Source organism: Epinephelus fuscoguttatus, linkage group LG13, assembly GCF_011397635.1.
Source record: "Epinephelus fuscoguttatus linkage group LG13, E.fuscoguttatus.final_Chr_v1".
Classification (NCBI taxonomy): Eukaryota; Metazoa; Chordata; class Actinopteri; order Perciformes; family Serranidae; genus Epinephelus; species Epinephelus fuscoguttatus.
The window spans coordinates 38,922,799-38,945,941 of NC_064764.1; the positions used below are offsets into that span (position 1 = coordinate 38,922,799).

The 23,143-nt window shown below is 42.8% G+C and overlaps 1 protein-coding gene across 14 annotated transcripts in view; it reads right to left on the bottom strand.

Annotated features, from left to right (window-relative positions):
• The window catches only part of caska (calcium/calmodulin-dependent serine protein kinase a), a 215,243-nt gene that overhangs the window by 25,786 nt on the left and 166,314 nt on the right, over positions 1-23,143 (bottom strand). For 8 of the 14 annotated variants that reach the window (XM_049593363.1, XM_049593358.1, XM_049593361.1 and 5 more), the window contains 4 exons: positions 18,499-18,576; positions 6,334-6,414; positions 429-617; positions 256-334 (listed from right to left, as the gene is read on the bottom strand). In XM_049593363.1, coding sequence (XP_049449320.1) covers positions 256-334; positions 429-617; positions 6,334-6,414; positions 18,499-18,576 — 427 coding nt within the window. Of the gene's footprint in view, positions 1-255; positions 335-428; positions 618-6,333; positions 6,415-9,503; positions 9,552-18,498; positions 18,577-23,143 lie in introns of all 14 variants that reach the window. The other 6 variants (XM_049593351.1, XM_049593356.1, XM_049593350.1 and 3 more) reach the window with 1 other exon arrangement.

A 23,143-nucleotide genomic window follows, 5' to 3' on the forward strand; every position in this document is an offset into this window, starting at 1 on the left:
GACAGGAAGGTAAAGTTGTGAAAATATTCTAAATATAGTGTACACTTAAACTGATATTGATCTTTTCAGGTGGCTAAAATCCATTTTAGATCTGCCCCATCCACAGCAGCACACTGCTACAGCCTGCTTCTCCAAACTGGTGACCTGCCAACCTCCATCTACTGCACGTAATATACCGACCATGGATAAGAACCTCATCCAACCCCATTTCAAAAGATCCCAACTATCTGTTAATTGCCAGTTGTAAGAGTGTACCTTGTCTGTGGATCATCCCTCCGTGCATTATCCTTGCAACGATGCAGTGGTTTGACTCGTTCATCTTCAGCGTGATGCCCTGCGTGATGATACAGAGCACACAGTCTTAACAAAAGGCACCATTTCAGTGAGCATGTGTGAGTGAGTGCAGTGCATCTGTCATGCTGCGTTACCATTGGCTCGTCTGTGTTCTTCTGGAACTGGACCAGGCGCACCCTGGTGACGTTCTCCAGGTCCATGTCTCCGTTGGCGCTCTCTGGGGAGTCCCCGTTCAGGTAGGGCGAGGTGGGCGGAGGGGTCACCCTCAGAGCCTCGTCGCTGTAAACCTCGTGGGCCACCACGTCGTGCGCCTGCAACAAGGCCTGTGGACACAAACACAGAGTCGGCGTTAGGACGGCTTTATACAGAGATAAAAACAGGAGGATGAGCACGGCAGAAAGAGTGACGGGGTGCCTACAGCTGCAGCTCAGGGGTGAAGGTGTGAATGGCGATTCAGTAGCAGCCTGGCGATATTTGCACATGATGTAATGTAGGTAAACACAGTGGATGGTTGTGTGTGATGTCACTGTGCTCAGATGTGGCACTTCTCAAATCAGAGGCTGCAGATTCATCAACATATGTAACTAGCTTCAGATGGCTGCAGGGATTTAAAAACTGAGGGAGAATCTTTTCATACAGTATAAAGCAACCATGAATATCAGACACTGTAGCAACCACTCATTAATTTATAAATAAATGCAGATTGTTTAACTGCTGTTCCTGCTGTCAGTGCATTAAAGGCCTTTACACACCGTGGGTGTGATGAATAAACACCTGCCTGCGAATATTTTGCTTCAGTGATGCAAATATGCAACGATGACCGGGATCCTTTTGACCCAGAGCAGCGTCTGGCGGTCTGTTTATGGTCAATTGTTGTATAACCTCAGGCTACTGTAAGATTTTTTATTGAGTTTCTTGTTAGTAAAATGCACTCAGTGAATTTGAGTTCCCTCTGGCTAAGTTACGCAGTGTATATGTCCAGGGCCTTTGTGTTCCTCATGTCATTTTCTTTAGTACTTACATGCATAAAAAATAAAATGCTGTTCCTCCCTGCCCGCAGCAGTACAACAACAGGTAAAATAATATACATTCACCAGCCACTTTATTAGGAACACCTTGCTAGCAGTGGGTTGGACCCCCTTTTTAATTCTTGGTGTCACAGATTCAACAAGGTGCTGGAAACATTCCTCAGAGATGTTGGTCCATATTGACGACATATTGATGACATCACACAGTTGATCCATGATGAGAATCTCCCGTTCCAGCACATCCCAAAGGTGCTCTATTGGACTGAGATCTGGTGACTGTGGAGGCCATTGGAGTACAGTGAACTCATTGTCATGTTTGAGATGATGTGAGCTTTGTGACATGGTGCGTTATCCTGCTGGAAGTAGCCATCAGAAGATGGGTACACTGTGGTCATAAAGGGATGGACACGCTCAGCAACAATAGTAAATACTCAGAACAACAACCATGTCACGTTCAAAGTCACTTCAATCACCTTTCTTCATCATTCTGATGCTCAGTTTGAACTTCAGCAGCTCGTCTTCACCATGTCTACATGACAAAATGCACTGAGATGCTGCCACTTGACTGGATGATTAGCTATTTGCTTTAAGGAGCAGTTGAACAGGTGTACCTAATAAAGTGGCTGGTGAGTGCATTTAAAATTTCCTTTCAAAACAATACAACAAATGCAGAAATAACCCAGTTCTCAGCTCAGCGCCTCATCTGAACCCACCTCCCACCTGTGCACTCTGTGCTCTCTGCTCTGAAATACAACAGACGGACTAAGCAAATTTCAAGGTCAAGTGGTGTCAGGGCTGCTTCAGCTGGCTGCTGTGCCTCCGCAAAAATAGTTCCCTAAAACAAAATCATGTTAATGTGTAAGTCATCAAAATTCACCTCAGCAAAATATGTAAATTCAACACTTCAGTGCTTGTTCTGATTTTACATTTGACTCAAAGTGAGTGGGATCCTGAACCCCAAATATACTGTCTCACTCAAGGAGGGACATGGAGAGTATTTCATGGCAATCAAACTACACACAGAGTGAGAACCAGTTGAGCTCGACTTCATTCTCAGGTCAGACCACAGAGGAGCAGGAGGGATTTACATCACGACTCTGTCTGCGTCTCTACTCTGCCGTAGTCTCAGGTATTCCCCCTCTTCCTCAGGTGCTTTTGGTGTGTCGCCCCTGTGTCTGTTTGAGTTAGAGCGGCGTGCGTTGTGAAGCTGCAGAGCCCGCTGGTGCCTCACACCCACAGAGTGTTCCTCTCTGCTCCTCCAACAGCCGCAGAAGCCCCTGAGTGGCACTTTAACAAACCAGTCTGAACTTCAGAGGACGGCAATCAAACCTCAACAAAGGGGGAACCTGTCACTGTCTTCCCTCAGCGTCTCTCTCTCACTCTCACACACACACACACACACACACACACACACACACACACACACACACACACAAAAAGATCAGAGAGGCAGAGACGTGAAGGCAGTGGCAGCGTCTCTAACTTCCATGTCAAACTACATCACATAAAAGAAACTTCATGTTCCGAGACACAGAGGAAGTTACGGTTGTGTGTGTGTGTGTGACTGTGCCCTAATAAGGACAGGGTTAAGGGGTTAACTAATCCTTCCGTGCCGTGTGGATGTGCTTGAGTGAGTGTGAGAACGCAAAAAAAAAAAAGAAACAGGGAAAAGCAGCACAAGTGAAGATAAGTGAGAACGAGTGTGAGAGATAACAAACGCAGAGCGAAGGAGGGACGGGGGAGAGATTTTCAGATTATCTGATGCCCCGGTCAAATTCTGTGAAAAGAAAACTTTTCAAAAACAACCTGCAGCACTCAAACCAAATGTAGACTTCACAAACATCCTGTAGATACCTGTTGACATCGAGGTGAAACACACAGATGTTGTTAATGTAGCCGAGGACAGAAAAGGTCACGGCAGAAAACACTGAGGTCACACAGTGACATAAACTGCTGCAGGAGCTTTCAAATAATTCGTCTTAAAGAGGGGAACAGGAGGTCTGCGCCGCACTCTGGGTGGACCTCACCTTTCTACAGTTACAGCTTAGGTGTGAGAGATGTGTGCTTTGAGCCATGCTGCATTCTGTGTTCTCTATTTTCATCTATTTTTTAGTTTTATTTTTTGTATTTATATTTTTATTTCCTGAATTGCCTTGTTTGTCTGTTTTATATTCATTCTGTCTATTTTCAGGTGAAGCACTCAGAGCATGTAGTTCCCTTTTATAGAGCACTTTGTGCTGTTTTATTTGTATAGAAGTGCCCAATAAATAAAGTTTATTCTTATCATTATTCTCTCCAGTATAATGGAACTAGACGGCACTTGGCTTGAGGTGCTCAAAGTGCCACAGAAATAGATTTGAGCAACTCAACATCAATGTCTCTTTCTAGAAATCATAACCCGGTTTCAAAAGGTAATCCACAGAAGTGAGCAGTTTCATGTAGGAACTATTTTCTTTCTCCCGAACTACACCCACCAACCCAGTTACTAGCTCACCTAGCACCACTGAGATAGCTGACGTCACACCTCAGTCGAGGCGGACGCTGTAATGTTTACATGTAATGATTATAAGTACATGCACACTTCCCTCTGTGTGGTGACATGGTTTGTCGGTGTAGCTCGACAGAAAGGAAATAACATACATGACAAAACGTTTTGACTTGACCAGCAGACTTCACTACAAGCTGACTGGCTACTGTGTAGGATTTAGTAGCATCTAGCCCGTGAGACCCCCCAACCATTAAAATCAACTGATTCATATTGGGATCTTTTTGTACTTTTAATGTAAATAAAACACCGGAGTGCATAAAACCCCTCAAAATAGAGCTTGTTCATCAAGAAAAAGTGCAAGAGGAGGATCCTCCAGACCCCCTGACAGATGTGTCAGCTAGGCCCTGAATGTCCTCATTTTACACTGCCAGTTTCAGCGAATGTTGGGCCGTTTTGCCGGCAAGCTGCGAGCGTTTAGACACACAGAGCCGGATTGGCGAGTTGATCCGAGGTGTCCAATTTTCCGCCTCGTAGGGTAGACATATTGGTGGAACCCTTTTAGTTTAAACAGACCGAGGCGGCCTTCTGTAACGGGAGGAGCTGTTGAAGACTTGTGGGAGGAGCTGTTGATGACTTGTGGGAGGAGCTGTTGAAGACTTGTGGGAGGAGCTGTTGATGACGCCGCACGTGCGAGCCACTGGTGGTGGATAAACAGGAAACAGCTGATAGCAGGAATTAGCGAGCAGCTAGTAGCAAGAGGGAAACACAAACCTGACAGACACTGTAAAGATGAGCAACTGGGGAGACAAGGAATTGCGGGCCCTCCTTGTCCTCGCAAACAAAGAGGCCATTAACCGTCAGATGACGGGGACGGTGAAGAACGGGCCGACTTATGAGAGAGTCACTGAATGACTGACCAGCCGCGGCTTCCCTCCCACGTCACTGTTTACGTCACATGCTGAGCTACACGTTTTGTTACTTGCTCATGTCCCCCATTGCCCCGAAAAAGGCACATTCTGTATAAACAAAAGTAGGTAGGCGGCATTTTGCTGCACTCCCCGATTTTGTTTTTATACTGCCAATGCTGAAAAAAGACCGATTGGGCTTTCCTGCAAATTTGCACAACTCCTGTTTAAAAAGGGCCACAGAAATGTCCCTGTGTACCCCTGAACTATGTTGATCTGCTGTGACTGGCCCCTGACCTCCTGTTTGTTTGCAAAAGTGTCCCCTGAGCAAAGCAAGTTGACTATCCCTGGTGCAGGAGAACTACAGTGGCTGCTGAAAAATGCAAATGGACCTATCTAGAGGCAGTGTTTGGTTCGTCCGTTTTTGGCTACTGTAGAAACAACACGGTGGACACCATGGACAAGGACCACGTGTAGATATAAACAGTTCATTCTAAGGTAAAAAACCCACAATGATTCCCTTTCTCAGGTGATTATACACTACAGAAAGTGTAGTTATGGATATCACATTCCATTTCTGCCCCTAAATCCTGCACACTGGACCTTTAAAGGAGGACACTGTTGTAGCACAGACATGAGAGTGATGTTGATATCCTCATCTCACTCATGGAAAGAAAGCTAATAATTATAATTCCCAAAATGTAGAACTAGTGAGGACAGGAAACAAACACTATTCCTTTAAACACTTCACTCTCACTCCTCGCTGGTGTGGTGTCGTCTGAACTTCGCTCTCACTTGAACTCATCGGAATGCAGAACTCGCCGGTGCCTCTCTTCCTCCCTCCCTCCGTCAGTTTACGCTCTCGTAGCGCTATGAGGGAGCCGGGCCTCTGACCCGACACAGCACATCGCATCAGACTACGCCTTACTGACCTCCATCCACACCTCCCCTCCTTCCTCACCTCGCAGTCTGAACCCTCTCCTTCCATTCATCTTCATCACTGATCTCCTCTCGCTCCTTATCACTGCAGTCTGATACACTTTTCCCTCCTTCTGTTTCACGTCTCCTCCCTCCCTCTGCCTCCCCCTCTGTGTTGGTCTGTCTGTCTGATATCATCGAGCAGGCCACTGATCAGAGACGGACATCAGACGCATTAATGTGATAGGATTAGCAGGGGAGGCTGCTGACAGGCCCATAGTGACTTTCTCTTGACTGGATTAACCCTTGCTGCTCAGTGCTCAGACTCAGACGCGTCTATTTCAGCAGAATTACTCTTGAATGTTGTTTTCAGAAGCAGAGTTGTACCCAAATGTTAATTATATAACAACATAAAAAACAAAAACTGTGACCTTGTTAAGATGAAACCACTTAGCGCTCTAACTGACACCACATTGCAGAAAATAAAGCTGTAAAAGCCTCACACTTGTGTTGCTCTCTTTTAGCACTTTTTAACTCACAAGTTGCAGAATATAAGGCTGAGGCCCGCAGAGGCTGTCGAGCAGAGACACACGTATTCAATCGCGCTTCATCGAGCTCACGTCTGTTTGTACAGAGGCCTCCTGCACCCGTCTGAGAGCTACAACGGACATGAGTCGTGCATGTGTGTGTTTTGACTCACCATGAAATGTGGCTGGGTCAGTATCCGTCTGAGTTCTTTAGCTTCGTGGTTCTCTGGGTAGCAGGAGATCTCTTCCAGTACCTGTCGACGTAGAGAGAGGAAGAAATATTACAACAGTCTGTTTATGACCTGAAGTTCTTCCTCACATCACTCACACACACCTCAACGCACTGCCATACCTGCTGCACCTCAGACAGTATATACAGAGCGACCCGACTACCTCACAGCCGCCCTCAAACTTTCACCACCTCCAACATGTCCAACAGCCAATGTGAGACACCACTCAGAGAGTCAAAGAGACTGGTCAAGGCTCTGCCCCTCCTCCTGCCCTTTAGACGTGACTTGATGTCAGCTCCAGTTATGTTGCGCCTGAATGGTGAATGTGGCATTGTAGAGGTGAGGCCTCTGAGGGTGTGAGTGTGAGTGTGTGAGTGAAACCTGCATTGTGGAGTTACGCTGCACTCTGTCGCTTCAGTCTGCCTGTCAATCAGAGGAGTGTGCAGTTTGCGAGTGTGTGTACATTCAGGTATTCATTATCTCTAAACTGTGATAATCACATTTACTTGTCACGCTCAGGAGACGGCGGCACTCATCGCCATCAAAACCATATGCTGCAATCTTGAGCTGCTCCTGAAGGCTGACAAAACATCTCCCTGCCTCCACACTGAAACTGTCCGATCTTATAAGTAATAAGAATCAGGGTGTGGTGCTGCAGGAGCGCACAGGAACGAAATTCATGTGCATCTTTTTAAGTGCTTGCAGACCCAATCATCACTAAAGCCTAATTCACACTATTGAAGAGTACCAGCACCAATACTTGTCTTTCATGCCGCACACTGGGAGAATTTTGTTATGTTGCAGACATCATATTTTGTCACGCAATGTGATTGGTAAAGTCACCACTGTCGCAAACAACATGAACAGAGGTCTGCCCACTTCAGCTCCCTGCAGGGCAGTTTATTAGCACATCCACGAGTTACGTTTCGAGTTAATGCTCTTCTTCAGACTTAGCTGTATGTATAAAGACACATCTTTAAATCCGTATGCTCCGGTCACGTGATTGTCACTGGATGATCTCCGTAAAATACACACCAGAAACAGCAAATTACATTTTATACAGTATATACAAATGCATATTATAATGACAAACCGAACACTGGCTCTAGACAAGGACATTCAGGTTTTTGCGTCCCACCGTTGTTAGCAGCCCCTCCGTGACGAGCAGCGCCAGAAAAACACTGATTTGTAATGTGAAAGTGATTTATTCAGTGTTTTTACTGATTTAAATCTGGTCCATTTGGTTTGGAGACGAAGAGACCTCTGTGTATAATTCCGCTCACAGCAAAAAACTCCTGAACGTCTGGATCTTAAGTTATTAGAAAAATAAGCAGGTGGAAGAATCACACACACTCTCCCACTCACTCCTCTCGCGTTTAGTATTGATGCCGGAGGACAGCGTGCCAAAAAGTACATTTTTGCGTGCCTCCACTTCAGTGAGCAGCGTCTCCAATTCACATTCTGTGAAGTTTTTCTTTTTTCCTGTCTTACTCATTCTTTTGTTTTAGTTTTCTGATCGTGCAGAGAGGGGAATGTCAGGTGCAGGGCACATTTAAATATGATTTGCATATTTAAATGGGAGAGTGGACGGGGAGGGGTCGGTTACTCCAACATGTGCGCTCAATTCCACGTTGATTGGGATGTACAAAGGAAATGTGCTTGGATTCATGCATATGCACAGATTCATACATCTGGATGTTTTTGTGCGTACGACATTTTCTAGATTTAAGCGTATGCCATGTTTCAGTAGGAAATCCACACAAGCCTTTGTACATGAGGCCCCTGGTGTCTTTGTGTTAGAGAGGAAGAGACCTCTGCAGATGATTTGGCTCCTGGTAAAAGCCTCCTGAACAATGAACACTGAAGGAATTCTAACCAGGAGAAGTTTCAGCTGGTTGCAATCTGCAATCCTTAAAGTTATATAACACTAATCTCTCTAAATCTGACACAGTGAACTTTTAAAACAAGTTGATGCAGTTGATCATTGTAATGATATTTATCAAGAAAAGAACCATAAAGGTCTGCTACAAAAGCCTCCCCAATCCATCACTTCTCTTCTCACCAGAGCAGATCTGAGGTCTGCCTCACTCTAGTTCCTCCTCAGGTGAACACTGAACCTGGACAAACTGTCTGTCTCTACTTTGCACCTTGTAAATGGAATAAATTACAGAGGAGTTTAAAGATTGAGCGTCTCATCCCTCTTAAACTCGGACTCTATTAAATAATGTCTGTGCTTTTGTTTGTCAGGTCTCAATTACTCAGCAACACCACCTGATTACATATATATATATATATGTATATATGTAATACTTTGACTCTGAGTCACACTCACAGCAGGTCTGATAATTCCTCCTGCTCAAATGTTCACACTCAGATTATTGTTCAGTACGTTCTGATCAAACACAACAGAAAGTTCTAAAAAGTCGGGGCGCTGCGTAAAACATGAATAAAAACAGAATACATGATTTGGCAAATCTTTTTTTGACCTATATTCAGTTGAAGACAGCACAAAGACAAGATATTTAATGTTCACACTGATTAATTTTATAATTTTTTGTAAATATAAACTCATTCTGAATTGGTGGATAGATATTAGAGCTGCAGCAATTAGTCAATTAATCAGTAGATGATGGCCAGAAAATTAATAACTTAATTGGTAACTATTTAAGAAACTGAGTTACCGCTTTAGTCGATATTCTTTTGCAAAAGAAAATAAAAAAAATAATAAAAATACTTGCTTATTTTGTGCTTTTATACGCAACACTTCCAAGCTTTTCTTTGTCAGAAATAATAATAATAAACTTCAGTGACCTGCTTCAGATTTTTGGGTCATTGGTTGGATAAAACAAACCCTCTGAAGACGTCTCCTTGGCCTCTAGGAAATTGCAAATTTGACTTTCTGACATTTTAAAGACAAAACCAATAGTTGATTAATGGAGAAAATAATGGGAAGATGAATCGATAATAAAACTAGTCATTAGCTGCAGCCTTCATGGATATTAATGGATAACATCAACTCTCCCCCTCAGTCCGAACCTCCTCCAGCTCGGCCTCCTGCTCTACTCATTAGTACAGTGAACAGCGTGCACCATGATGGTGAGTTGAGGGCTTACATATTCCAGATGTTTCAAAGCGCCACTTGCTTCGTCTTGGGAGGAACTCTTAAGTGAAGGAAGACACAGGAAGAAGGTTATACAAGCTGCTGACTGTGATGACAGCGGTCCACCCCGCCTTTAATCAGTGCCAGCCGCTTTGAATGGGCTGTGAATTTGTGAGATTAGTATCTACAGCCAGAGCAGTTCACTCCACTCCCAAGAAGGATTAGTTCTAACGCTAAGAGAACTGATAGGTTTGAAGGTAAAGACGTGCATTAGTGGAATCAGAACAAAGCCTTGTTAAAGTCTGAAGCACCTTATCGCTGCTCTGCTGGACCACAAACCCACGAGAGTCGACTGGAAGCTGCAGTCTGATTGGTTCAAAGCATTTCAGGGTCAGCCAGAGTGAATCAGTGGAGACAGAAGGAAAGCGCAGGAGGAGGAGGAGGAGGAGGAGGAGGAGGAGGATGAAGGTAGGGGAGTGGGTCGTCCTTGAGGGCACAACCAAGATTAAATAATGAGTTTATCTGAGGTGAAACTGTGTTGAATTACACTCAGAGTTTACTTAGTACACTCCTACATGGATTTATTATACAGTCAGGTGATGGACAAAAACAGGAAGTGACCAAGTGGATCAACATTCTTCTGTCTGAAGTAGAGCTGCCCCCCAACAGTCAACCAAACATTGGTCGACCAGAAAGGTTCATTGGTCGCTTAGTCGCCGAAAAAAAAAAAAAAACTATTAACAGCTGCACCTTGTCAAAATAAATCCAAACCTATATGACTGGACCATGTGTGACTTTAATTTGAAAGGACAGACACAGGAAGTGTCCACGCTCAGCAGTCAGACAGGAGTCAGGTTAATCTCCAGGGCTGGTACCTGCGGTTATTCCACAGGCTAGTTAATAACATGTCGGGCAGGAAATCCAAAGTGTGGGATCATTTTGAGAAGGTGAAGGACGAACCCAAGGTGATATGTAAACTCATCTTCATTGGTCGACTACAAACATGACGTATCATCTGAAACATGGAAGTAGCTACATGCCCATTAGCCCACAGCGTCATTAACAGGTGGCTCGCTCAGTGTGTGACGTGCACAATATATCAATTAATCATTACATAATCATTACATTCATATCAGAAACAGACTAGTCGACTGATGGCCCTAAATGATGACTACTGGTCGACTAGGAATATTCTTAGTCGGGGGCAGCCCTAGTTTGAAGCTTCGATAAAAAGCACTACAGATTAAATGTGAACATGCTTCAGATGAAATCAGTTTAATTTGCTGCAGGTGAAGCTTTGGCACATTCGGTATATTATTCTAATGTCAGGATAAAAGTGGGTCAGCTACGGAGCACAAATCTATAACCCATTACATACAGATTTTGTGAGATAGATTAAACTGCTCTTCATCTCTGACAAATAAACGAAGCCAAAATGTGCACACAATCCTTTAAATCACTGGTACCTTAATGAATATGTGTAGAATTGGAGCATTAAAGAAAAGGTGAACAATTCAAGGCTGTGCTTTTGCTGTAATCATTTCTCCTGCTCATTCTAACCATTAAAAGATCCTTTAATAATTCAGTTTTAATCAAAGTAATGGAGTACAAAATCCACAGCCCTGGTTTTGTGCTAAAATGTATTCAGAAGTTTATCTGAAGTTCACATCAGGTCAGTCTGAGTCTCATCTTTTCAGTGCAGAATTCCCTTTTGTGTTTCCTTGTTGGGTTGCAGCAGCAGAGGGATAATAATAAGAAAAAGGGAGAATTTTGTACTTTAAAGAGTGTACACTTTGGAAAATTAGATTTTAATCTCTGGTGGTTGAAGCCTCAAATTAACCTCTGATAAAGTGTGCAATATATTTTTACACTATAAGGGGTGATCTGAGGATTTCATCCAGTATGAACAAGAATATTAACAGAAGGTAAATCCAGTATAACTCTACGTTTATATGACATCAGAGAAAATGGATTTATTGTGTCAGTTTGACTAAAACCAGCCTTTAAAATACATTTTAATATGATGTGATAATATGATGTTGGAAACTATAACTTGACTCCTTTACACTTCTATGACGGCTCTCGTTACTCGTTACATTTGTTTTGAAGTTAATGGATGATCTTATCCTCTTTCTAAAATGCATAAGTTCATAAACTGTAATCATACAGTTCGGCATAGTTTGTCCAAGTGGTGTTCCCATACCTCTACCTCGCACATGTGCTACTCAGATTGCTCAGCTTATCAGCAGAGATAGGTAGAGCGGTTACTGTGGTGGCTACAGCAGCAGATGTAGATGAAGATTCTTCCTTTTATCCTTTTGTCACTTTGTGTTTGTGTGGGTACCTCTATCCGCTTTGCAGAGTATTCAAGAAGCTTTTCACTCTACGAGCACATCAGTGCATTCAGTGGTTGTTTCAGAGTCGTCAGGTTCTGTAAATGTATTGTGACAATATACAACAATGTGTTGAGGTAAAAGCAAGTGCACTGATAACTTAAGAATTTTTAAAAGCAAGTACTCCAGTACTTTAACTCAAGTAATAATCTGAGCAACTTTCACTTGTATTGGAGAAATATTTGACCAGGAGTATCTGTACTCTGACTCAAGTAATAGCATGGTGGGCCTTATCCGCCTCTGATTGTCTGTCTGTAACTGTATCCTGCTGCCTGTCTTGTCTAGAACACTCTTGAAAAGGAGCTTTATAATTTTAAGTTTTTTTCTGGATCAATAAAAAAAATAAAATAAAAAACAAACCTTTAAGTATTTTTCCCCTAATGTTAATTAATTTTTTTTAAGCCATCCATCCATTTTCATCTGTTTATCCGAAGCCGGGTTGCAGAAGCAGCAGGCCAAGAGACGTCCCTCTCCCCAGCAACACTTTCCAGCTCCTCCTGAGGGACCCTGAGGTGTTCCCAGGTGAGATGAGATATATAATCCCTCCAGTGTGCTCTGGGTCTGACCTGGGGCCTCCTACCAACACCTCAAACAGGAGGCGCCCAGGAAGATACTGATCCGATGTCCAAACCACCTCAACTGACCTCTTTTGACATGAAGGAGCAGCGGCTCTACTCCGAGCTCCCTCTGGATGTCTGAGCTCCTCCCCCTATCTCTAAGGCTGAGCCCAGACACTCCAAGGAGGAAACTCATTTCAGCCGCTTGTATCCACAACCTCATTCTTCCGGTCACTACCCAGAGCTCATGACCATAGGTGAGGGTTGGGACGTACATGGACCAGTAGATCCAAAGCTTTGCCTTCTGATTGAGCTCCCTCTTCACTACCATGGTCCGGCGCGGCGCCTGCATCACTGCAGCATTTTAGTTACTTCTTTTACTTTACTCCTCTTTATCATTTATTATGGTAATTCTATGCATGTTAGTAAGAATGTCTGTATGTTTAAGTATTTAAATTACTGTCATATCTTTTATAGTTTTGCTTGTTTTTGTTATTGGAGAAGTTGGGATCGTGAGGTCGGAGGGACGTACAGTCGCTGTTGAAAAGATTGACACTTTCATTTTTCTTTTGTTTATTTGAGAAGGAGCTCAAGTAGCTACTGTAATATATAAATTATAAATGAATAAAAATAAAGTATTCCTGTAAAACAGTCAATAATCATTCAAGGTGCAGTACAGACAGTCAGTGCTGTGAGAAAGCTTCTGCTCCTGTCACTGTTTTATTTCCTTTTAGCCCGTGAAGCATAAATTAGAGGAACTACAGTAGGAGGAACTGATGTGGATCCAAATAAACTTAATTTCTATGCAGAGTGGACACAGTTTTTTATAATGAGTGACACCACTGCAGTCAAAAAGTTCTGGTTTCCGTATTCACACGTCTCCCAGACTGTGTGTTCATTCCTCCTATCATTCGCCATCTGCTGGGAACTCCTGAGAGCTGAAGACAAATCTGAGCTCTCCTAAACCCCAGAGCAGATAGCATTACTTTCATGCCTATAAAAAGACGATAAAATCATTTCGGAAACAAGCATGCATCATGCCAAGAGTTTCAAGCTGGCCAGGACAAAAAATGTCGACTCTGAGATGCTTTGAAAACACAGTGAGTCTGGTTATAAGCAGAGTTTAGTGTGTTTGTGATGCTGAAGTGGCGTTTCTTCTCTGTAGCCAGAAAACTAATAAAAGACACGGCGGATTAAAAAAGTCTTAACTCCCTCACACTCGCACAGACAGCGTCACATCTGTTGCGGCTCCATCTGCAACTCTTGATCCATCCAGACTGATTTAAGTAGGAAAATGTGAAGCTGACTCTATAAGCAGAGCTGCTCGGACACAGTGTACACAGAGCTGTGTTAATTAGCCAGGTCTCTTTGACATGAACCAAAAGCCACATAAAACAGAGCTCGCCTCCCCTAAATGCTTTTCCCTGTCTTAACAGCACTGGGCTTTGAGACGCCAGCCCTCACCCACTGCCTCACTCTTCAGACTTTTTAATTGCTCCCCTCAACAAAGCACACAACGTAAACACGGCAGCATTTTGTCTACCTGCACACACAGATACACTCACACACTTTTCATTTCTCACACACACTCCTTGTTAAGCTCCAGCCTGCATCCTGCTCAAGTGTTTACACTGAGAGGTAAACACATCAACCCAAACTAACAGTGTGTGTGTGTGTGTGTGTGTGTGTGTGTGTGTGTGTGTGTGTGTGTGTGTGTGTGAAGTCATCACAGCCAGGGTCAGACCCCGGAGACCATAATGCAACTCTCTGTAAAGAAAGAAAAACCACACTAATAGCCCACAAACACACTGTTGGTGTGTGTGTGTGTGTGTGTGCATCTCTAATGAGGAAGGTCACACACAGAAGCCAGAGCTCTTTATTAAAGCAGCTCTGTGTAAACAGGCCACTAGGCTGTGATACAGCTGCTCCGACAATCAGCCCGAGTCACAGCGAGTCTGATCGGGAGCACACAAACCTCAGGAGGTCACTGGAGTTTGAGAGGAAGCTCACAGAGGACTCAATAACTCCACATGAATAATTGAATGATTCAATCTCTCTCTAATTTTGAGTCAATATAATTTCTGTGCAGCTGTAAAACAAATCAGGAAGAGCTGACTTTTTCTCCTTGTGTTTGTGGAGTTTACGTCTTCGTATCACTTCCTACAGGTGCTCTAGTTTTACTTCTTGTACTTGTGTTTGAGTATCCTCTTTGTGTGCCACTTTAACTCTGCTATGCTTCTGTTTTTAAAGAGACAGTTCAGATTTTTTTTTTTTGCAGTGGGGCTGTATAAGGTGAGACAGTGTATTACATACAGTAGACGTAAGTCAGCATTTGGCTAGGACTAATCGACTATTAAAATAATCGGTGACTATTTCAGTAGTTGATTAATCGGTTTGAGTCAGTTTGAGTGAACTCAAACCCTTTGGCGTGAGTATGAAACAAGACATTATGACATCATTTTGGGGTTTGGGAGAGACAGACCGAGATTTTTCAACATTTTAACACATTTTTCGATAAAATGATTAGTTGACTAATCAAAGAAATAATCGACAGATTAGTCGACAATGAAAATAATCGTTAGTTGCAGCCCTAGTCTGCACGCCCCATGATTCAAAAAGCAGGCTGGAGTCATGGAACATGGAAGCTAAGCAATGCGCTGCTGTGGAGGCGTCAGCAACAAAACAAATTTAGCCACCTAAAAAAATCAGTATCAGTTTAAGTGTATGCAATATTTAAAATATATTTTCACCACTTTACCTTGCTGTTGGACAGTGATTTCAAGCAGGAAAATGAAGCTGTTATATCGCTCTCATCAAAGCCAGACTCCATTGAGAAAAACAGTGATTTAACATAGCTGAACACAGGAGCTGCTGGTCTACTGCTGCCTCGGCCAGTTATTTAGTTTGTGTTATTGTGTGTTTTCGGCGTTTAGAGGGGTTAGTTCAGATTCACCAAAGTCACACAATAACACAAACTAACTAACCGATCAAAGCAGCAGTAGACCAGCAGCTCCTGTGTTCAGAGAGCTAAAATGACTGTTGTGGTCAATGGAGTCTGGCTTTGATGAGAGCATAGATGGGAAACTGAGGCTGTTGATGGCTTCCCTGTTGGCTTGGGCTGTCTGATGGAGAGGTTAAGTGGTGAAAATAATCTCAATATAGTGTACACTTAAACTGATATTTATTTATTAAGTCAGGTGGGACATTTTGTTGCTGACCTCTCCACAGCAGCACATTGCTGAGCTTCCATATCAGACTCATACCTGCTTCTCCAAACTGAGGGCGTGCTGACTGACATCAACTCTATGTAATATACTGTCTGAAGATCCGAACTGTCCCGTTAAATCCTGTCCTTCACAGGGTTTACAGACTCTCCTTGGTGCCTGACACCAACTCTTCCAGCTCTGTTGTGATAACACCTGATTTTAGGGTTATTTTAACAGTTTCAGTTGTTGGATGACTTATTTTATTTATTTATGTCTTTTAACTGTGTGCTTTCATTTTGCTGCTCTTTAAATTTTCTGTCTGTATTTGTTTCTTTTTATGCTGTCGATGGAAAGCACTTTGTGCTCCCCGCTTGAAAAGTGCTAGACATTTATTCATTATTTTGTTTATGTCTGTGTCATAGGCGGCACGGTGGTGTGGTGGTTAGCACTGTCGCCCCACAGCAAGAGGGTTGCCGGTTCGATCCCAGGTGTGGGAGCCCTTCTGTGCGGAGTTTGCATGTTCTCCCCGTGTCAGCGTGGGTTCTCTCCGGGCACTCCGGCAGACATGCAGATTGGGGACTAAGTTAATTGGTGACTCTAAATTGTCCGAATGTGAGTGTTGTGAGATTACAAGACACAATTACTTTGCATAACATCTTCCGGTCTTGCATGCACAGAGGCATTTCTACAGATAACTGGTTTATTTATATGTTTGATATGTAAACACATATCTCAGTCTTTGTGCATCTTCCACAGTTACAAAATCAGTATCTGTTTTTATCTCATGAAACAAAGCAGCACTGTGGGGGTCACTATAAAAAGGCTAGATAGGAAATGAAACAGAACTCACAGTCTATACAAATTTTCCAATGTTTGCAAACAAGTACTTTCTAATTAACAGTACTAAAATCGGTCAAATTTGTATGGCACACTAAACTACAAACATTATTAATCAAAAATAAACAGTCCGTCTAGTTTTAGAGTATTGTGCTCTTACTGCCACTACACAGCACAAGTTAAGCAGAAGCAAGTATCCCAGGTCAAGTAACCCCAAAATGTATTGTCCTTATATGAGGACACAGGGTCTCAGGAGGATAAAGATGGATGCATGAGAGACTAACTTTGATTATAAAGGTAACAGACTGACAGTTCCAGGAAAGCTGGATTTTTAGTTGTGTGAAAATGAGATAAGTGACTGACTGACTCCTCAAGAATCTAACTATACATGAAGTTATGGAGGCTACGAAGTAGAGGCTGACATTTTTCAGGAATCCTTTAGGTCACAGGATTCCCACAGGATGGGAGGCAATTTCACTGTTCATCACGTGAGCAGGACAGGAGGGAATCACAAGCCTGTCACACCTCTCTGCTCCTGGAATGCCGGCTGTCTACGATCATACACTGAGGTGGCATTATGCTGGCGTTTTTTGATTTGTGGGATCTCTGTGTAAAACGGGCTAAAAACAACAGAGCAGTTTTTATATTTAAATAGTTCTGACAAGAAAAAGAATGATCTTAACTTGAATAAACGCGGGAACAGGAGTCATTCTTCTGGGACTGGGAGGACAGAGGAGTTTTTTGTTGGAGCGGGATGATACAGGAGTGAAAATCCACTCCCTTGAAACCCTCAAGAGGAGATACTGAACTCCGTTTCCACCAACAGAGGGGGGTACCAAACATGGTCGAGCTGAGCTGAACTGAACCGGACTGCTCGGTAGAAACGGGGCTTTGGAGACTGCTATAACAGTGACTGGTCAGCGTGGACTGCTCGTGTTTTCTCCTACAAGTTTCTGAAGGTGGTGGAGTTTGTTCATCATAAAGAAAACATGACGCAAGTTGAAAGCAGTCATCGTCTCGGCTGTCGCCTTTTCAGTAGCACACATCTATGAAGGCTGCAAACCTGCATCACTCACTCTCACAGTGACTCAGTGAACATGAGCAGCCTTGACTTTATTCCTCTGTATCACAAATTGAATGAAAGAAAGTAAGTTAAAGCTCTCAACATGTGAAATCTGACGCTGGAATATAAATCATCACTGTGGGCTGCAAAGCTGCAAAAAGCAAAACCTGAGCTCTCTGCAGCGTCGTCTTTAAGGTCAATATTTCAGAAACTGACTAAACTGATTTTTACCAGCGCCCCCACCCATCACATTCAAAATTGGAAAATTACTTATTAAATTGCTCTCATGGTCCCGAGCGTCATAAAACTTTCTCCAATGGCATAAATGACCTTTTAAACCTTCGCTTCACAGAAATGAGGTTTTCTGGTGACAGCTCTGGGTTACATTGATCAAATATTAACTGTGTTTCAGCAAAAGAGCAGGACGTGACAAATGTCCGCCGTGTTACAGAACTGTATTCGCCGTAAGGGAGCGGCCTAGTTATAATATATGAGCAGTGTGAGGTCGAGGTTTCATCAAACACACCCTTAAATTCCACCGTCACATTTCAGATGAAGGGTTTTTTGATATTCCAACAAGTTTATTAAAGTGAGATTCTCTTTGAAGGATGACGTTAAAGTTGGAGTATTCCCCATTTTTACACCGATGCCTCCCGGGACACACGTGTTTGTGCCCGGCGTCGACGTCACACAGAGGAAACAGAGCAGGAGAGCAGACTGATGCACAGCAGAGACGAGTTAGAGCTTTAGTGAGCCAGAAGCGAGAGGAGGGATTAATTCAGACACAAGTGTGAGCTCAGAGAGGGAAGCCAGCGACTAGTGAGACTGCCATTCAAATCATGATCACACGCATCACATGAAGAAGAACGGGACAAACAGGAAGTGTGTTCATGTTAATGCTGATGTGTAACTGTTGTATGTAAAGTGTGTGTGTGAGTGTGTGTGTGTTCACCTCTTTGGCTCTCTGCACGGCATCACTGGGGGGGTTTCTGATCTGCGGTGACGACTTTGTGTTGATCTTATCGTAGAGCTGAAACCAAAAGATAAAAGTCAGTCAGGCGGAGAAACACAGATGATCAGTGACGCCTCGATAACAGCTGATTGATCAACAAGTTCGTCAGATGAGACAAAGCCAATCATGGCTGCGCTTTTGTGATGTTGACATGTTTGTTTTTCAACGATTATTGATCAATTTAAGCCTCTGTTAGATGTGGGATGGGTTTCTACACTCAGCGGCAACAGAGAATGTTCACCTCCAGAAGAAGCTAAAATAGTTGTGACTTTCAGGAGGATTTGTTGATTGCAAATGACAGTCATATCCCGTTGTGTGCAGGTCACTAAACCATCCACATTTACATTCACACCTACAGACTGTGGGAGGAAACCACGCTGACACGGGGAGAACATGCAAACTCCACACAGAGGGTGTTCGAACCTGACACCATCTTGCTGTGAGATGACAGTGCTAACCACTGCAACACCGTGCCGCCCCAAATTATCATCTACTTTTACGTTTAATTTAATCAGATATAATGTCACGAAAGGTTATGCTACAGCAACACAAAGATGCACAATTTATTCAGTTTTTGGACAAAGTTTTGTCGCTCTGATGAGGCCAAAAAGTTAATAATGTCCCTGTCTGATCAATCACCAATTAAGGCAAGGCAAGGCAAGGCAAGGCAAGTTTATTTGTAGAGCACAATTCGTACACAAAGTAATTCAAAGTGCTTTACAGAACAAGAAAATGCATTAAAATCACAATACAAAATAAAAACATAAATAATCATTATAAAATGAACTTTAAAAGAGAAGAGTGCAGATAAGATAACATCCTTTCAGTCATATGCACAGTGAAATAGAGCTGTTAACCTGCATGTCTTTGGACTGTGGGAGGAAGCTGGAGCACCTGGAGGAAACCACCGCTGCTGCAAACTCTGCACAGAGGGGCTCCCCCACCCTGGGTTCAAATCAGAAACCCTCTTGCTGTGGGGCGTGCCGCTCTATATACTGTTGTTATAGAATGTCACATCAAAACTGTTTATACTGGCAGCGATGCTAATTTGAGATGACTGCAACACTTGCTTAGTGACAATTTTGAACAGATTTTCACCATCTTTTTATTCAGAAATAAATTCTGAGAGTTATAGATCCTTCTAGGAAAGGTAGCACCTCATTGGAGGAGGCAGAGGACCAACTACTATAGACATAGACCCAGAGCGTCAGGCAGTCTGTCTGAAGTGAATTTGCCCTCTTGGTTCTGACTTCGGAGTCTCCGTGTTGTTTCCAGGCCTCATAGAGGAGACTGATATCTGATTTCGTAGCTCTGAACTGTGTGAGGAACACTGCTGCTATAATATGTAGTGATGTCACCTTGTCATGTTTTTGAACTAGTATTAGTGAGGGTGAACCCATGAGTGTTTTTATACACTCTCTTTGAGGTGTGCAATATTACTGATGCCATGTTTTTATATACACAAATTACAGGGGATGATCCTTTGTAAGCCCTATGACGTTTTCCTGCCTTTGAATATTTAGGTTTGACTTCATTCCCACTGTAGATATATATAGAAGATATTTTTAGGACATTTTGCCTTTAATGGACAGGACAGCCAAGTGTGAAAGGTGGAGAGAGAGAGAGAGAGAGAGAGAGAGAGAGGATGACATGCAGCAAAGGGCCACAGGCTGGACTCAAACCCGGGCCGCTGCGGCAACAGCCTTGTACATCCACTAAGCCACCGACGCCCCATTCCTCCCCACTGTTAAATCCTTTTGTCAGTTATCTTGAGTTATCTTATTATATAATGACAAAACCTCTGTGTGTGTGTGTGTGTGTGTGTGTGTGTGTGTGTGTGTGTGTGTGTGTGTTCCATGTTTTTCTCCTCACTGACTTGGTCAATCCATGTGAAATTTGGCACAGTGGTAGAGGGTCATGGGAGGATGCCAATGAAGCAATATTACATCAATTGGCCAAAGGGGGGCGCTATAGCAACCGACTGAAATGTCAAACTTTGAATGGGCATATCTCATGCCCCGTATGTGGTAGAGACATGAAACTTTGCACAGAGATGCCTCTCCTCACGAGGAACACATTTGCCTCAAGAACCCATAACTTGCGCTTATATAGATTTTCCGCCATTTTGAATTTTTTGAAAAACACTTCAAATGGATCTCTTCCTAGGAAGTTTGAGCGATCTGCATGAAACTGGGTGAACATAATCTAGGGAGCAATATCTAAAGTTCCCTCTTGGCAAAAGTTGGAAAACTTCCTAAAACTGAGCTTCTATAAGGCAATGAATATTGCGGAGGGCGTGGCTCATCACATAAAGGTGTATAACATCTCAAGGGTTTCACCCATCACCACGCAACTTTGTAGGCATATGAGCACACATAATCTGAGGGGACCCCTCCATTATTGAGCCCATCAAACAAAATGGGGGTGCTAGAGAGCTCATTTCTTATCTAGGCCTAACCGCCATATGGATTTTTACTAAACTTGGTAGATATGTAGAACAGGACGCCTCAAGGTGACTGGAGAAATTTAACTCTAATTGGCAACTGGGTGGCGCTATAACAACAGAAAAATGCTTCAAAATGGCTAAAATGTGACCGATCGCTGTGGCTCCCCCTGTGGACCAATGTTGGTGTTTTTCTAATTTTTGGTATGACTAAGTCATGGTATGGTATGCTGTACATAATCACATAAACTGTCAGTGTGTCATTCTGTCAGTCAGTCATTCTGTCTGTCCCACGTTTTTCTACTCACTGACGTGGTCAATCTACAGTCAGGTCCATAATTATTTGGACAATGATACAGTTGTTGTCATTTTGGCTCTGTACACCACCACAATGGGTTTTAAATGAAACAATGAATACCTGCAGGATGAAAGCTGAAGTGTTTGGGGCACCATTATCTGCTCAGATTCAACCAAATGCTTCAAAACTCATTGGACGATGCTTCACAGTGCAGTTGGACAATGACTTGAAGCATACTGCAAAAGCAACCAAAGACATTTTTAAGGCAAAGAAGTGGAATGTTCTGCAATGGCCAAGTCATATCATCTGACCTGAATCCAACTGAGCATGCATTTCTCTTGCTGAAGCCAAAACTGAGGGCAAAACACCCAAAACACAAGCAGGAAGTGCAGACGGCTGCAGTAAAGGGCTGGCAGAGCATCACCAGGGAAGAAACCCAGCATCTGGTGATGCCTATGTGTCCAACACTTCAGGCAGTCATTGACTGTAAAGGATTTGCAACCAAGTATTAAAACTGACTGTTTAATTGATGATTATGTTAGTTTGTCCAAATACTTATGAGCCCTTAGAGTCGGGGGACTGTGTGAAGAAATGGTTGTAATTCCTACACGGTTCATGCTACATTTTTGAAAAAAGCCTTAAATGAAAGCTGAGAGTCTGCACTTTAAGCAGGCATTCATTGGTTCATTTAAAACCCATTGTGGTGGTGTACAGAGCCAAAATGACGACAACTGTATCACTGTCCAAATAATTATGGACCTGACTGTATGTCAAACTGCACACAGGCATTGAGGATTGGCATAGGTAGAAGGTGACAAAGCTATCAATAGGTATGGACTAGTAATAATGATTCTTATTTTATTTAAATCGTTTCTTTTCTGTTTATTTGGCTTTGAACCTTTTTTCTTGTTACTATATATGTTGATTATTTACGGTATACATTTAAGTCATTTTCATTTGCAATTTCTGCCAACGTGTTTTTTTGTCTAGTAGGGCTACACCTATATATCATGTAAGCTGTGTCACATGATCCTCCTGTTTCCAATCCATTTTACACCCTGATGAAGACTCTCTAATGGAAACGCGCTGGTTTATCCATGTATTAATAAAGCATTTTTAATTATAGTCAGAGGGCCTCGGCTGCATTTTTGGACATGCTTGTCTGTACCATGGACTTTAACACTGTTATTGTTTTTTTTTTATCTCTGTGTTGGTGTTATTTCAAACACCATGATTGGCTGATGCCTTTATTCATGGTGCTAAAGCTCAGAAAAATCAACCTCTACTAGTCACACTCTATGTGAAAATACTCAAAACAGCAGTTTGAAAAATGTGTTGACCTACGAACTGATTATACACACAAAAAAAACACCCACATGTGGAGGAGCTTTCAGATATGTGAAAAATATTGTGCTAAAATCTGATTATAAAAGATTTCTTACACTGCAGTTACACAGTTTGCTTTGTTACTTTGAGGATCAGTGAATCAGCAGCTCAGTTGCATCTTCTTTTATTTCCATCTCTGGAGCTCTGGAGGACCTTGTTTACTGTAAACTGTATTATGTGGCGGAACTGCAGCTATCTTTGGTGTGTGGAGACAAAATGTGGTTAAAACTTTGGTGTTTTTCCACTGAGATTGGTTAAAAACAAAGCAGTTGTCCTCATTTATCCCACTTGTCCTCAGCTATCTCCCTCTGTTTGGTTTCGTTTGGCGTCAGCACGTCAATACCACTTTTTCTGTTTTGTTCTTTTTCTTCTCGACATCGAACATTTAACAAGAAGGAACTGTTTTCTCATCTCTCTGATTGAAGGACGACAGACACAAGAGCTCTGTCTGTAAAAAT